General features: G+C 47.1%; 1 protein-coding gene across 1 annotated transcript in view; it reads left to right on the forward strand.

Annotated features, from left to right (window-relative positions):
* Positions 1-12397, forward strand: part of LOC142567814 (bombyxin B-1 homolog) — a 38315-nt gene that overhangs the window by 5963 nt on the left and 19955 nt on the right. The window contains exon 2 of the mRNA XM_075677959.1: positions 7890-8065. Coding sequence (XP_075534074.1) covers positions 7891-8065 — 175 coding nt within the window. The 5' untranslated portion in view covers position 7890. The remainder of the gene's footprint in view (positions 1-7889; positions 8066-12397) is intronic.

The raw sequence follows: 12397 nt of genomic DNA on the forward strand, positions 1-12397 counted from the left end.
GCTGCGAAAGGAAATCATGTATCCATCGATGTTTGACTCAATGAGCGCGGTTACAGACAATCTTCTTTCACACAAGATATCACTGTTCCGTATAACGTTTTGCTTGAGGTATAAGTTAAGGATAAAGTGGATGGCTTTTTTTCCACAGGTACATGTTTGACTAGGGCATAGCTGTCGTTGGCGTAAATACCGTGTATATAACGCGTTTCGTGTGGCCTCGTGATACCGAAGTGCACATCAAAGCAGTGCGTCCTTACTGCGTGTTAGACTTGGCGTCGCGCACAGTGCGTATTTGACAATGCTATTTCACGGCAGCGTCAGCGGTGTGTGAGCCGAGAAAAGACACAACGCCGAGACAAGCAAACACAAATGGCAACACCTACGGGAACCAAATGAACAGCGGAAGCAGAAGCAATGAAGCATTGGCCGCGTTGACGCCACAAGCATCATGTCTCACCAGAAGGCCGTAGAGATTGCAAGCTTTAGCGATGCGGCCTCGGAAAGCTGCGGCTGTGAGGAGCAGTACCGCCAGCTGCGGTGGAGGCATCGCACTTCGATGGTGAGCGAAGTGAGGCCCAAAGAAAACTGTGGGCGTTTTGCCAACTCCCAGGGAAAGGATTAGATAGACTTACTTTGACATTTACGGTTCGTTGCACCTACATAAGTGTATGCACCACACACAGAGACACAGATGCATGCAAATAAAACGTGCTCCTTCTCTACTTACTTCAAACCCACGAATGCGTATCCTGACCGGAAAAATCTAAATCTGAAATGAAACACTATACAGCTACTGCATGCCTGACTATCGATAACACGTCGTTTCTATGTCTGGCTTTGTTCACGTTGCACTGTATAGTTTTCCTTGGACCTGAAGAGTACCATCGGACCCATTACAATGCTTCATTGCAGCCTCTACTATATTCCTTCGTTAAAATGCAGGAGCAGCAGTTCTCTATCCGTGTCCTGCTGACTGAAAGTGGTGCGTAGTAGTGGCTAGTGTTGTTTTTGCACCACAAGGAAGTGTTTGTTTTCAAGATTGACTAAACTCATTCATCAACTTCAAGAGCTATCTGATTACTACCCGCCGTGGTTTATTAGTGGCTTTGGTGTTGCGCTGCTAAGCACGAAGTCGCGCGATCAAATCCCGGCCACGGCGGCCGCATTTCGATGGGGGTGAAATGCAAAAACTGCCGTGTACCACCTTAAAGAACCCCACGTGAACAAAATTAATCTGGAGACCCCATTACGGCGTGCCTCATAATGTGATGGTGGTTTTGCATGTAAAACTCCAAAATTTGATTTATTTATCTGATAACTGTCACCGTAAGTACCCACGCTAAAGCACAAGTTTTTCTTTGCTACGACGCAAAAGGCTTGGGTTATCGATACTTTGCGACTTGATCTCTGACAAAAACAGACCATGTAACAAATCCAAGAGCAGAGATCAATGAAGTTCAAGAACTTGTCAAATAATTGTTTAGTAATGCTACCGTTTATATGCGAAGCACATCTGCGCACGAGGATGTCCTCTAGACCTAAAGGCAAGGTGCTTCATAAGGTTTCCGCTCAGCATCTGTACTCTGCAACAAACATTTAGCAAAATATGCCAGGAGATTACCTTAACGACTTACCAGTGATAAGTGCATACACTTATGTGGACAACTTTTTAAACACCTTTTAAGGATTGGCCTAATTAAAAGGCATGTAAAAGGACAACGCCTTTTTTGTCAAAACTTGTATGTCTCGCGTTCTATAGCTGTGAAACTGACCCGCAAACACGTCTAAATATCAATTTAAGGCAGAAAGCAGGGCTAGTTGGTGGTTATTCGTATAAGGGGACATCGCGCTAGCGCGTAAAAAAGGACACGGACAGGAACATGAAAAAAGACTGCTAGCGTTCGGTGTGTCTTTTTTTCATGTTCCTGTCCGTGCCCTTTTTTAGGCGCTAGTGCGATGTCCACTTATACGAATAAATTTCAATCGCGGTCTATTTATAGGCACGACAATCAACGAACGCGTCAACCTTTCAGCAACACGTGTCGATTGGACTCAGTCGTAATTAAGACGCTGGTACCGCTGTAATCGAAGGCCACGTTAATTATTTTTCTACAAAGCTCATACTTCTGACCCCACGCACCTTTTTCGATTTTACAATTATTAGGACGAAGGTATGAAAAACGATGTATGTGAAGTTACTTTAGATTACATATTAGCGTACGGCAAAAGCGTTATGTTGCTTAACTTCTCTTCTGCTCCAACAAAAATCATTACTTAATAATTTATAAGGGCAAATAATACCATCAGGGGGTACATAGCGACGCAGTCTTTGTTTCCCAGTTTTTGTGCGTTGAGCCGCTTCATGTGTATTTACAGCATCGTGCGTGCAACAGCATGCAAAATACGAGAAAAAAGAGACAAGCACATAAGTAGCGCTATTTCTCAACTTTTCTTGCGGAAGCAAACCTCGCACCCTTATACAGGGTCGCCAGTGATGCTCAACGCAGTCAGGCTTTGAGGAATTCCATGTCTTTTTCTGATAGCGCAATCGATGTCTTCGATACACGAAGATCACTAAGTGTAGCTATAATTTCTGATTCGGGAATTCTTTTGATTAGTGGGATACGGCTCTTCCGGGCAAGGTTGGTTTCATCGGAACTTTCTCGACAACCACACAATCCGCACGGAAAGGCAAGAAAATCACTATTCCGCTACGACAGTATGGGCGCCGATCGTTCACGCCCGTTTTCAAGCACCCGCGGGCCATATCGCAGACAAGCCAAAGAGCAACTTGCCATGGACATAAGTTTCCGGTACGCAAAAAGACAGGAAAAGGACGGCGTCGTAGTTCAGTGAATAGCAAGACAGTGGGACGTATTAAGGAGTGAATAGGCTCATACAGCAACAAAACTTCCACAAGCTGACGTTGATTTGTCAACGACATGACGTCCAGGCGTTGCACTACCCTTCGTCTGGTAGAGCCTCCGGTGTGCGCTCTGCTGGCTTCGAACATCGTCAGGTTTCCCCTCCTGAGCCAGACTCGCGGTTCAGGATTGCACGTCACGCAAGCCTGTCCAAGGTCTCGGGATGTCGTTTGTCCGACGGTGTCCATGCGTAAAATTGTTGTCTATGTAGACCCAAATTTCACACTGCCAATATTTCAAAAAGAAACTCACCATCTTATGCAACTGTGCTGATATTAGTAGAGTACAATTAACTCAATCTCATATCGTTTTATTTCGAGAAACTTTTCTCGTTCGAATATTTAATCAAACTATTGGAGCTTTCGACCGCAGTTTTTACTTTTTTCGCACCTATCGTTAATTCATTAGGCCACTGGTCGTCTACTACGTGGTAGGTAACCAGTTGTACGTATATCAAACTAGGTAGTGCATTTGATCAGGTATTTAGCGCATGAAAACGTATAGAAAAGTCGTTTTTACTGTTACGTACAAGATTAAATACACAGACAAATATTAATCAGATTTATCCCGAAAAGTGAAAGATGTGCCAGTAGTGAAAATATGAAGCAACCCAGAACAGCAAGTCGTTCTCGGTCAAAGCAAGAAAGATCATGCGAACAGAAATACTTTAGTCAGAATACCATCTCGGCTCTTTCGACAGTCTCTGTAGTAGGGGATGAGGGACCCTTTGTGAAACTGAAGAGACAATCACAGCGACGGCATTACTCCGCTGGATATTCTTCATTCCGCTACTAACTCTTGTGGAAGTTTAAGAAGAAAAGAAACCACAGCATGCTTATGAGACTTTGCAGAATCACACACCAGTTTTGAGCGAAGCCGTTTGTCTCGAGTAGTTGTACTAATAATTTTCAAGCTCCTAATTACACCGCACACTTAAAAGCGTTGCCCGCACATTAGTATAAGGTAGCCCCACATTCTTTGCAAATAGAATCTTGGTGTCTCATTTCGCTCTCCGTTTACACCGGAACCTTACATGCCTATATTGGGTGTGTATCACCCTCAGGCGGCACAATATCTGCTTGACGGGTATGATAGTAATTTGACCCACATACTTGAAATTTAGATTGCACATCAGATATGCCTATTCCTATTACATATGCGCTAGGCGGAACATTCAGTACGCCTGGGCCATCGAGGAAATTGCCACCAAGCTTTGAATTACGCAGAAAAATAGGTACAGAATGAGCATTCGGTAACTATGTACAAAGCCCGTTTTTAACCCGCAAGGGTTAAACAGCGTGGATGCTGGTGTCATGTTGTTACTAAGAATACTAGAGTGTCTACGCCGGCTACCGTTATGGCCACTCATCTAGCATGAGGATTATGCGCAGTGTATGGATTTACCTAAATTCTTTCCTGATCTCATAGGGCTGCCTCTCGATGTTATGTGTTAAAGCTCTTCAAGATGTTTAATTTGATCGCAACATGTACGTATTGCCACAATTAGTGTCAATGAGCCTAGCATTTCGGCTATTCGGTGTTTGAGCGCATCAAAAATCGATATCACTGTTAACAATACATATGCATGAATGCCCATGTCAAGTACTGTTTAACGTCCGCAAACGCCGTTGTAGCCAAGTGGTTGTTACGTTGCATTGATGAGCACGAGGGTGCGGGTTCGCTTCCGGCCGCGGCATTCCGGTGGAGGCGAAATACAAAAAGACCCGCGTACCGTGCTACGTGTTAAAGCCCTTTGACGGTTAAAAGTACAACGCAGCCCTCCAGTATAGTGTTCCTCATAAATCACTAGGCATTTTCAGGACGTTACAACGTAATGATGTTTCTTTGACGTTCTTAAGTTTAAGTATTATCAGCTGAATATGGCGGCACCATGACTAACAAGTATTTTGATCTGCTCACGAGCTGTAAATCATGCATTTGCATCAATTTGTTTGGTAACGATGATTTAACTGCTCCAAATAAACGTATGAGTCTACAATGCTTCTCAGTTTAACTGGAGAGAACAATAAGTTAAGACGCAACGCGCTTCTTCAGCGGGTCTATGCAAGATGCCTATAAAATCCCTGTGCTACCCATGTCCTTCTATGGATACTGATAGACTTGAGATATCGCTTCATTAATGCTAGCACGAAACACTGTGGCTCGGTCAGGGCCTGCAGAGCACGACGCGAGTCCGTCTTCGCTCAAACGCGGGCGGGCGTCCTTCCGCCGCCGAGTGAGTCACGCGGCGCTCCATTGGCCGCGAGGGGGCGATCCCGTTCCCACGCGTGGTCGGACGTCCGCTTCGAATCCATCACTCTGTGCGGCGGAAACGCGTCGTCTATTGAAACTGCCGAAACGCCCGTCTGGCACGCGTAAAGTGCTCAGAAGCTGTCTCTGGTACACTGACTTTGAGGAACAAAGCGAGTTTTGGTTGGAGATGCGCGCTTGTAGGGTTCGGGCTGCTTCAGCGAGCCTAAACGGTAGGAACCTGAGCACCGTCTGCGTTTTAAAGGGATAACCTCCCGGCATTACTGTACTGTGGCTGCTGCTGCTGCTGCCGCCGCCGCCACCGCCGCCGCCATTCCAGCCGAATAACGCACACACTGTAGAGAACGAATAAAATGAATCGCCTTATGTGCCAGTTTTTCCAGCCCATCTTCGAATAGAGTAACGCTGGGCCTACACGAGGACATACGACACAACATAGGGCTGTCTTTCGTGCATGTGTGTGTGCGTGTGTGTGTATCCTTCGCTACTTAATACGAAGTAAATGTACCATTAAGCCAAAATTTCTGCAAATTGTCCTAGCTAACTTTCTCGAAGGTTAAAAAACATGCACAAACATTCTAGGAGGACACGATCAAATGAGTATTGTTGCTTATTGTATGGAGTAAGTCGCACTAGTTTCTGTATAAGAAATTTTAGATTGCTGTAGAGCATTCTAGAACATATCTAATTCAACGGCTTTTGTACTAGTGGCGCAAGCATTTCTTCTCCCAAAAGAAAGCGCGTGAATTGTAAAAAAAAAAAAAGCCCGTCACATGCCTACATGCGAGCGGCGATCGCAATGCTCTCAAACACGCCTCGTATGAGCAAACAGAACGTATAATCTGTACATAGTATAGCACATAGGCATAGCCTTCTATGCCTTCATCTCCGGGCTTTGGTGCGTCTGCTTTGTCGATCTTTCGCCGAGTAAAAGGGCCGATCCCAAGAAAGCGTGACCAAATGTGTGCCGCTACGACATACAGAGTGGTATCGTTGACTGAATAAAACAAGACACGGGCCACAAGATATTTAGCAAGGTTAATGTTGATGATATGACTTAGTGGTTCTATCAAGTTCTTGGAGCAGAACAAATTCATCCACTGACCGACACTTGATGCCAGACTTGAAAAGCGAAACCTGCGTTATAGACACTCAGTTTTTACGTTCTAATGGCGCATCTGTTCCCTGCCTTTTCGACCCACTTTTGCAGCTGCTGTCCTGCCGACTAGACTACGACTTCAGCCACTTGTATGCGGAACCGTGACACTTTGTGCGTGCCCACTCACCTCGAAAAGGGTACGTGCCCGAGTTTACAAGCAGACGCAGAGGAATGAAGAAATCGGCAACACAAATTTGAAATAGGCTACAGAAGAATGATGGAGGAGTCGGCTGGAGAAGTTGCCGAGTGTGGAGAAAAGAGGCGAACAAAATGTGAACGGAGCGTGCACTGGGCGAGCATTGTTGAGAGAAGCAGAGATGCTGCTAACAGAAGCAGTCGCTTCTAGAGGCAGTGACGTGGGCCGACCAAAGCAGGAAGACGACACGAGGTGTACACGTTGAGCTGAATGCTTCAGGCTGCACCTGCGTAGAAAAAAAATTGATCGTTATATAATTGTGATGGAATTAGTTTCAATTAACCACTGCATTAAATTTGTGTAGTATGCTGTCCATTTGCATCATTAGTGTCAAGTTTGTGTAACATTTGCTTGAACATGTGCTCAAACATCAACGAAGTCTTTGCTCGACACCGATTCCCACATAAGCGTGAGATCTTAGATTTTTTGTTGTTGTTGTTTTAGTCAAAGACTCTGGTGCAGATATTCTAGTGATATATTATCCCAACATCAGAAGCCTTCTTACAAGCAATGAAAAAGCTGGTCTCTCCAAGCCTTCTGTGCGTTTGATGCAACAAGTGGCTTCGCCTGTCGCCAAAAAATATACTTATTAGCTGCACCACGCTGGTCGATTTTGATTCATTCAGGAACACGTGCGATAACAATGCGCTCACACTAAGCAGTGAGGAACTCAAAAACAAAGACAACAGAAGCACTTCTACGTGGCGCCTCGTTCTGACTGTTATGGACACATTGTCTTCGTTCGTCTCTCCAGCACTTTAACATCACAAAACGAAAAACTAGATCCATTTCTCCTTCCTTGAGGTGGACTTTTGTTTTCCGGCCTGTATGTTTAAACCTGACGTCCGTGAAAGTGATGACCTATCGAGACGTGGAGTGACGCGAATTCCTCGGAAGCTCAGCCGTTTACGTGACGTGACCGTTAACAAGCGTCTCGGAAGCTCAGCGCATTCCTCGGAAGCTCAGCGTGACGTGACCGTTAACAAGCGTCTGATGCTACAAAACACGTGCAGATGACGCAGGTTAAGCTCCGCCATGCTTTATCGCAATATGTGCCTTGGAATGCTACTTCTCTGCTTTGAATAGCCCGGGGCCACGGAATTTCACAACTGCGCGTCATTCCCAGGGCGCCGAAGCGAGCACTAGCTACCGAAGACAAACACTACCTCTTTGATCTCCAGCCTCGGCGAATAGGTGAAACCCGTCAAAGCTTTAGCTGGCCGAGCGATGGTGTTGCGCGATGCACAGCCGTCCGGTGCCGACGGGGTAAGTGCCGCAGAGCCAGGCCCGCTCTTACGCGGGCCCCATTCACGCTGGCTTACTCTCGTGTCCCTCGCAGGATGGCCAGGACGATGTTGCTCCTCCTGCTCCCGCTGCTGCTGGCCTCGAGCGCGGCGACGCAGACGTCCTCGCAGCGGCGCTGCGGCCGCGTGCTGCGCGAGTTCATGGAATTTGTCTGCGACGGAGTCATCTACGACCCGCACGACGCGGCTGCCCCCAAGAGGGCGCTGTTCGGTACGTACTCTTCTACCGCACATTTCGGGCGCGTAGAGCGCTCCGCTTCGTATTCAGCGGGCAACGGAAGCTACGAATGGTCCTTTCGCGCGTCTCGCACTGCACTCGTTGATGATCGGCGACGCTTTCTACGAAAGCGGTGTTTCATGTACAGGTTGTCCACATGAGCCAAAGTTTGAAAAATGAAAGGCACTGCGGGCGCGAGTTCGACCGAACGCAGAATGTTGCCACTGGCCTAAAGTTATTAAGGCTATTTCATTTTCCTCTTAACGGATTAGTTATGTTCAATTAATCAACCTTTTTAAGTATTCACTGCAGATCCCGAGTGTGATACGCAAAGTTGTGGAGCACCATGACAAACCTCTCAATACGTCGTTTCCAACACGATTTATCTCACGTGTTATGTGTTCTAAAGACGCACTGTTTTTGTGCTGCTATCAAGCGTGCGATGGATGAACAAGGTCGGCTGCAGCGAGACTGACCCGCGACACGGCGTTCTGTCTGGTGTAGGTATCTGGGCATGCGGCTCTTATTGCATGAGGGTGCAAATGCATGCTGCTGGCCGGGTGTTGCCGAAGCGATACAGCGTCTAAGGACACGAAAAAAAAGACGAAAGCAGCATTTTGATTCTGCTTCACAGAAGGGCGAAGCGCGTGGGAACAATGCAAAGCTATGACGGCTACTACAGTCTTGCCTTTGTACACAAATGACCTTGTAGTTTTCAAAGTGAACGATGATGCTACAATTTTAAACCTTAGGGTTCGAATAGCAGCGGATAAATCGCACGGCGACAAAACTAATGGTAAAAAAAGAAAAACCTTGGCTATATTCAAGAAAGCTTACGCCTGCCTTCTTCAGACGATGACTTTTCGCACCGGCCTCGTCAGCTCTGTTTCTCATACTTACTGTCTACCAGACGTTCTTTTTTGATTTCGCACCAAGCGCGTGCTCATCGCTTCGTGGTCGCAGTATCGGGTGGCCGCGTCCGGTTTCACACTTGCACCATAAAGAAATTTAAACAAGAGCGGACACTCCCATAGAGCCCAGCGGCCGAATTGACTGTAGCACACCAAGCGGATGGTATTGACTCCTTCCGGTTTCGGTTTTAGGCGCGCGCGTTTTGAACACCAGTTGGTACACGCCGCGCCGGCTACGCTGTTCGACGCGGCATTTTTTTTTTCGCTTCTGCTGAACCCCGCGTGGCCTGGGCGTGGAATCGTTTCATTATTTAGTAAAAATGATTGCGAACGACCTTTGCAAGACTCCACCGAATCCGTCAGGTGCAATTTCATAAAAAAAACGCAAGACGCGTCTTCTGAAATGATGAAATGTTTATTTTGCTGTATATAAATACTCATTCCGGGCTTCTACATTCATCCAAAGTTGGGGCACCAGGTAAGCAGCAGTCGTTGCCGTACGAAGCTCCACCGGATGCCATCAGCTGCAAGAGAGTAAATTACAAGCATGTATCATTTCGGTATATTGACTTAACAGGAGTATTGCGTGTAGAGGCGAAACGTGCGTAAGTGGTGAATGAGCGGCATTACAAATAAATTCACTTTTGCTTACATTTCACAGCAAAGACTGCTCCCAAACAATGCCATAAAATCTGAACAAAACATCCGATTTTCAAGCACCTCTCCCTCCAGGACATTATTTCCTGCACTTTAAGTGCACATATACACGGATGACTGCGCGTTTCCAAAACAACTTGGCCTCAGTCGACGCGATGGTACGCCAAGTACACAAAGGTGGCTACAACACAGGCTCAGCCAGACCATGTTACACGCTCGCAGAATGCCTTCTAGTCGCACTCAAGACAGATTCGTGGGGGCAAAGCCTGTTTTCAGTCGCTCAGAATACACAAATGTCATGTTCTTGAGCTCCTCCGTTTTATCTTTTACGCGTCCTGCCGGCTCATGCAACTCTCCCGTGTTATCACTCTCGGCAATCGCTCGTCGCGTTTTCGACAAGCGTAAGTACCGAAATAAGGTATATTTCGTTGCAGGGCTATAAAATGCGTCACAAACTTGTCCCACTAAAATTCAGTACAAGCAAAACTAACTCACTATGGCCGCCTTGCTTTTTTTGCTAGCAGCTTCACAACCCCAGGCGCGGCGAGCAAGCCTCAAGATATCCCGAAAAGTTACCAAATAAATTACAGTACTTTTTCGGGTCAGATAATGCGTCACGAACTTCTACCAGTAAGATTCAGTACACGCAAAACTAACTGCGGCACACAGCCGAGCTGCTTTTCGCTAACTGCGCCACTACGCCGAGCGCGGCCACTGTGCTTGAAAAGTACCCGAAAAAGTAGTGAAATTAGTTACAATAATGTCTGGGGTCAGAGAAAGCGCCAAAGCTTGCCCCAGTAAGATTCGGTACACGCGAAACTGCGTCACACGGCCAAGGCGCTTTTCGTCAGAAAGCCAGGTGCGGCGAGCGTGCCCAAAAACCACCGAAATAAATTTTAATTATGCTTGGGCTCATAAAAAGCGTCGAAAACATCTCCCAGTACGAGTAATTAACTCATATTAACTAGGCTTGAACTGCGGAGCTGTTTTTCGATAACTGCGTCACTATATAGGTTCAGTTTTGTGCAGTATGCCTAAATGTGCTTGAAGTGCGTCGCAGACTGTCAAACAAAATTCCTCACCTTGCTGTAGTCCAGTAGTGCAGCGGTGCCTTGTCGAAATCCAGACGGAACACAAGAGAACGCCGGGAGCCCAGAAAACGGGCTATATCCAAAATACACGGGTCGCCGAAGACGCGAGCTGAACATGCGCGGCCGCCCCCGCTCACTCCTGCGGCTTGTCTGGCGCATGACGTATGCACGCGCGTCAGGCGTGCCGCTAGCGTGTTGCTAGGCAACGTAACAAAAATAAGTTGCGAAGTATAAGTTCATTTATACGCAAAACATTTTCAATTTTAGTGGGAAAGAATTTAAAAAATAAAACGTTGTCTGGAAGTTTATTTCACATTCTTTTTTTATGATGCTCGCGTCAACTAACGGATGGAGTTGAAACTAGGCGTGACGTGTTTCCTGTTGCCAGTTTTTGAAGAGTGTCCCCTCTTGTTCAATTTCTTTGTCTATGCTTGCACCGTGACAGCCGCGTCAGTCCCTGACAGAGTCCGCCCGCAGGCTTTTCTCGTTTACTGGATGTATATCACACCTCATGTACCTCGTTTGAATGAATCTCAGCGAACTGCAATATATCCACTGCACCTCAGGAGCCCGTATCCCTGCGTGTTCTACACAACAACGCTATTTGGCTGTGACTAACGTTGAGCAGCAGATATGGCTTACTCCAATGAGGAAAGAGCGGATACGGTTTTGGCTCTGGGTACGTCAAGGGGAACTAGGAGGCGCGCCGTTGAGCTATTTAAACGCTGGCAGCCAGGTATACGTCCGAGCTCAATGACGACTGTGCGTGCATATGAAACGCTGAGGGAGACTGGGGCTTTTACGAAGAAACGACATAAATCTTCCAACTTGGGCGAGGACGTGGAGACAGATATTCTGTCAAAGTTTTCTTCAGACCCACATGCAAGTGTTGGTGCAGAAGCTGGAGTGTCAGTCTTCAGTGTGGAGGGTACTTAAGAAGAGGCAATTTCATCCGTACCACGTGCAATTCCACCAGATGTTGGAGCCCCGCGATTCCCAAAGTCGAAAGGATTTGCAAGCTACACTATAATCAAGACGGAAGAGGACCCAGGCTTTGTCGACAAAATACTGTGGACCAATTAAGCTACCTTCTCACGTAGTGCCCAAGTGAATGTCCACAACGCTCACTATTGGAGCGACGAAAACCCTAATTGGGTTTGGAAGACACATCACCAATATCAGTGGCCGGTTATGTGCGGTGTGGAATTTACGGTGGCACTATCATTGGACCGGGTTGTTTGATAACACGCTTAAGGCCGATCCACACGACGGACCAAGTCCGCGCGCCGCTCGGTCACGTGATGCAACGTCACGGCCCGCTGCGGTCCGGTCCGGCGCAGAGCACATCCACACGGCGGACCGCCATAGCAGACGGCAGGGCAGGCCAACCAGCTACACTCTCGGCCAGAGTGTTATCATTCCGGCTCGAGTCCCACAAAGCCGGGAACTGCTCAGCGAGGAATACAAAATAAAAAACCTCCTCGTCACTCCAAGAGGACACGGTGTTTAAAAAATATATCTGCTGCCCGCACGTGTAGGCGGTACGGCGGACATGAAACGACTGGCTTTTGCTGCGCCGAAAACTAGATTGGATTTGGCTGAAGACACTTTGTTGCCCGACAACATTCGTTGGCTACGCCAAAATCGCTGCGGTTTGCATGCGGTCC

This window comes from Dermacentor variabilis, unplaced genomic scaffold (genome assembly GCF_050947875.1).
Source record: "Dermacentor variabilis isolate Ectoservices unplaced genomic scaffold, ASM5094787v1 scaffold_14, whole genome shotgun sequence".
In the NCBI taxonomy this organism is placed as follows: Eukaryota; Metazoa; Arthropoda; class Arachnida; order Ixodida; family Ixodidae; genus Dermacentor; species Dermacentor variabilis.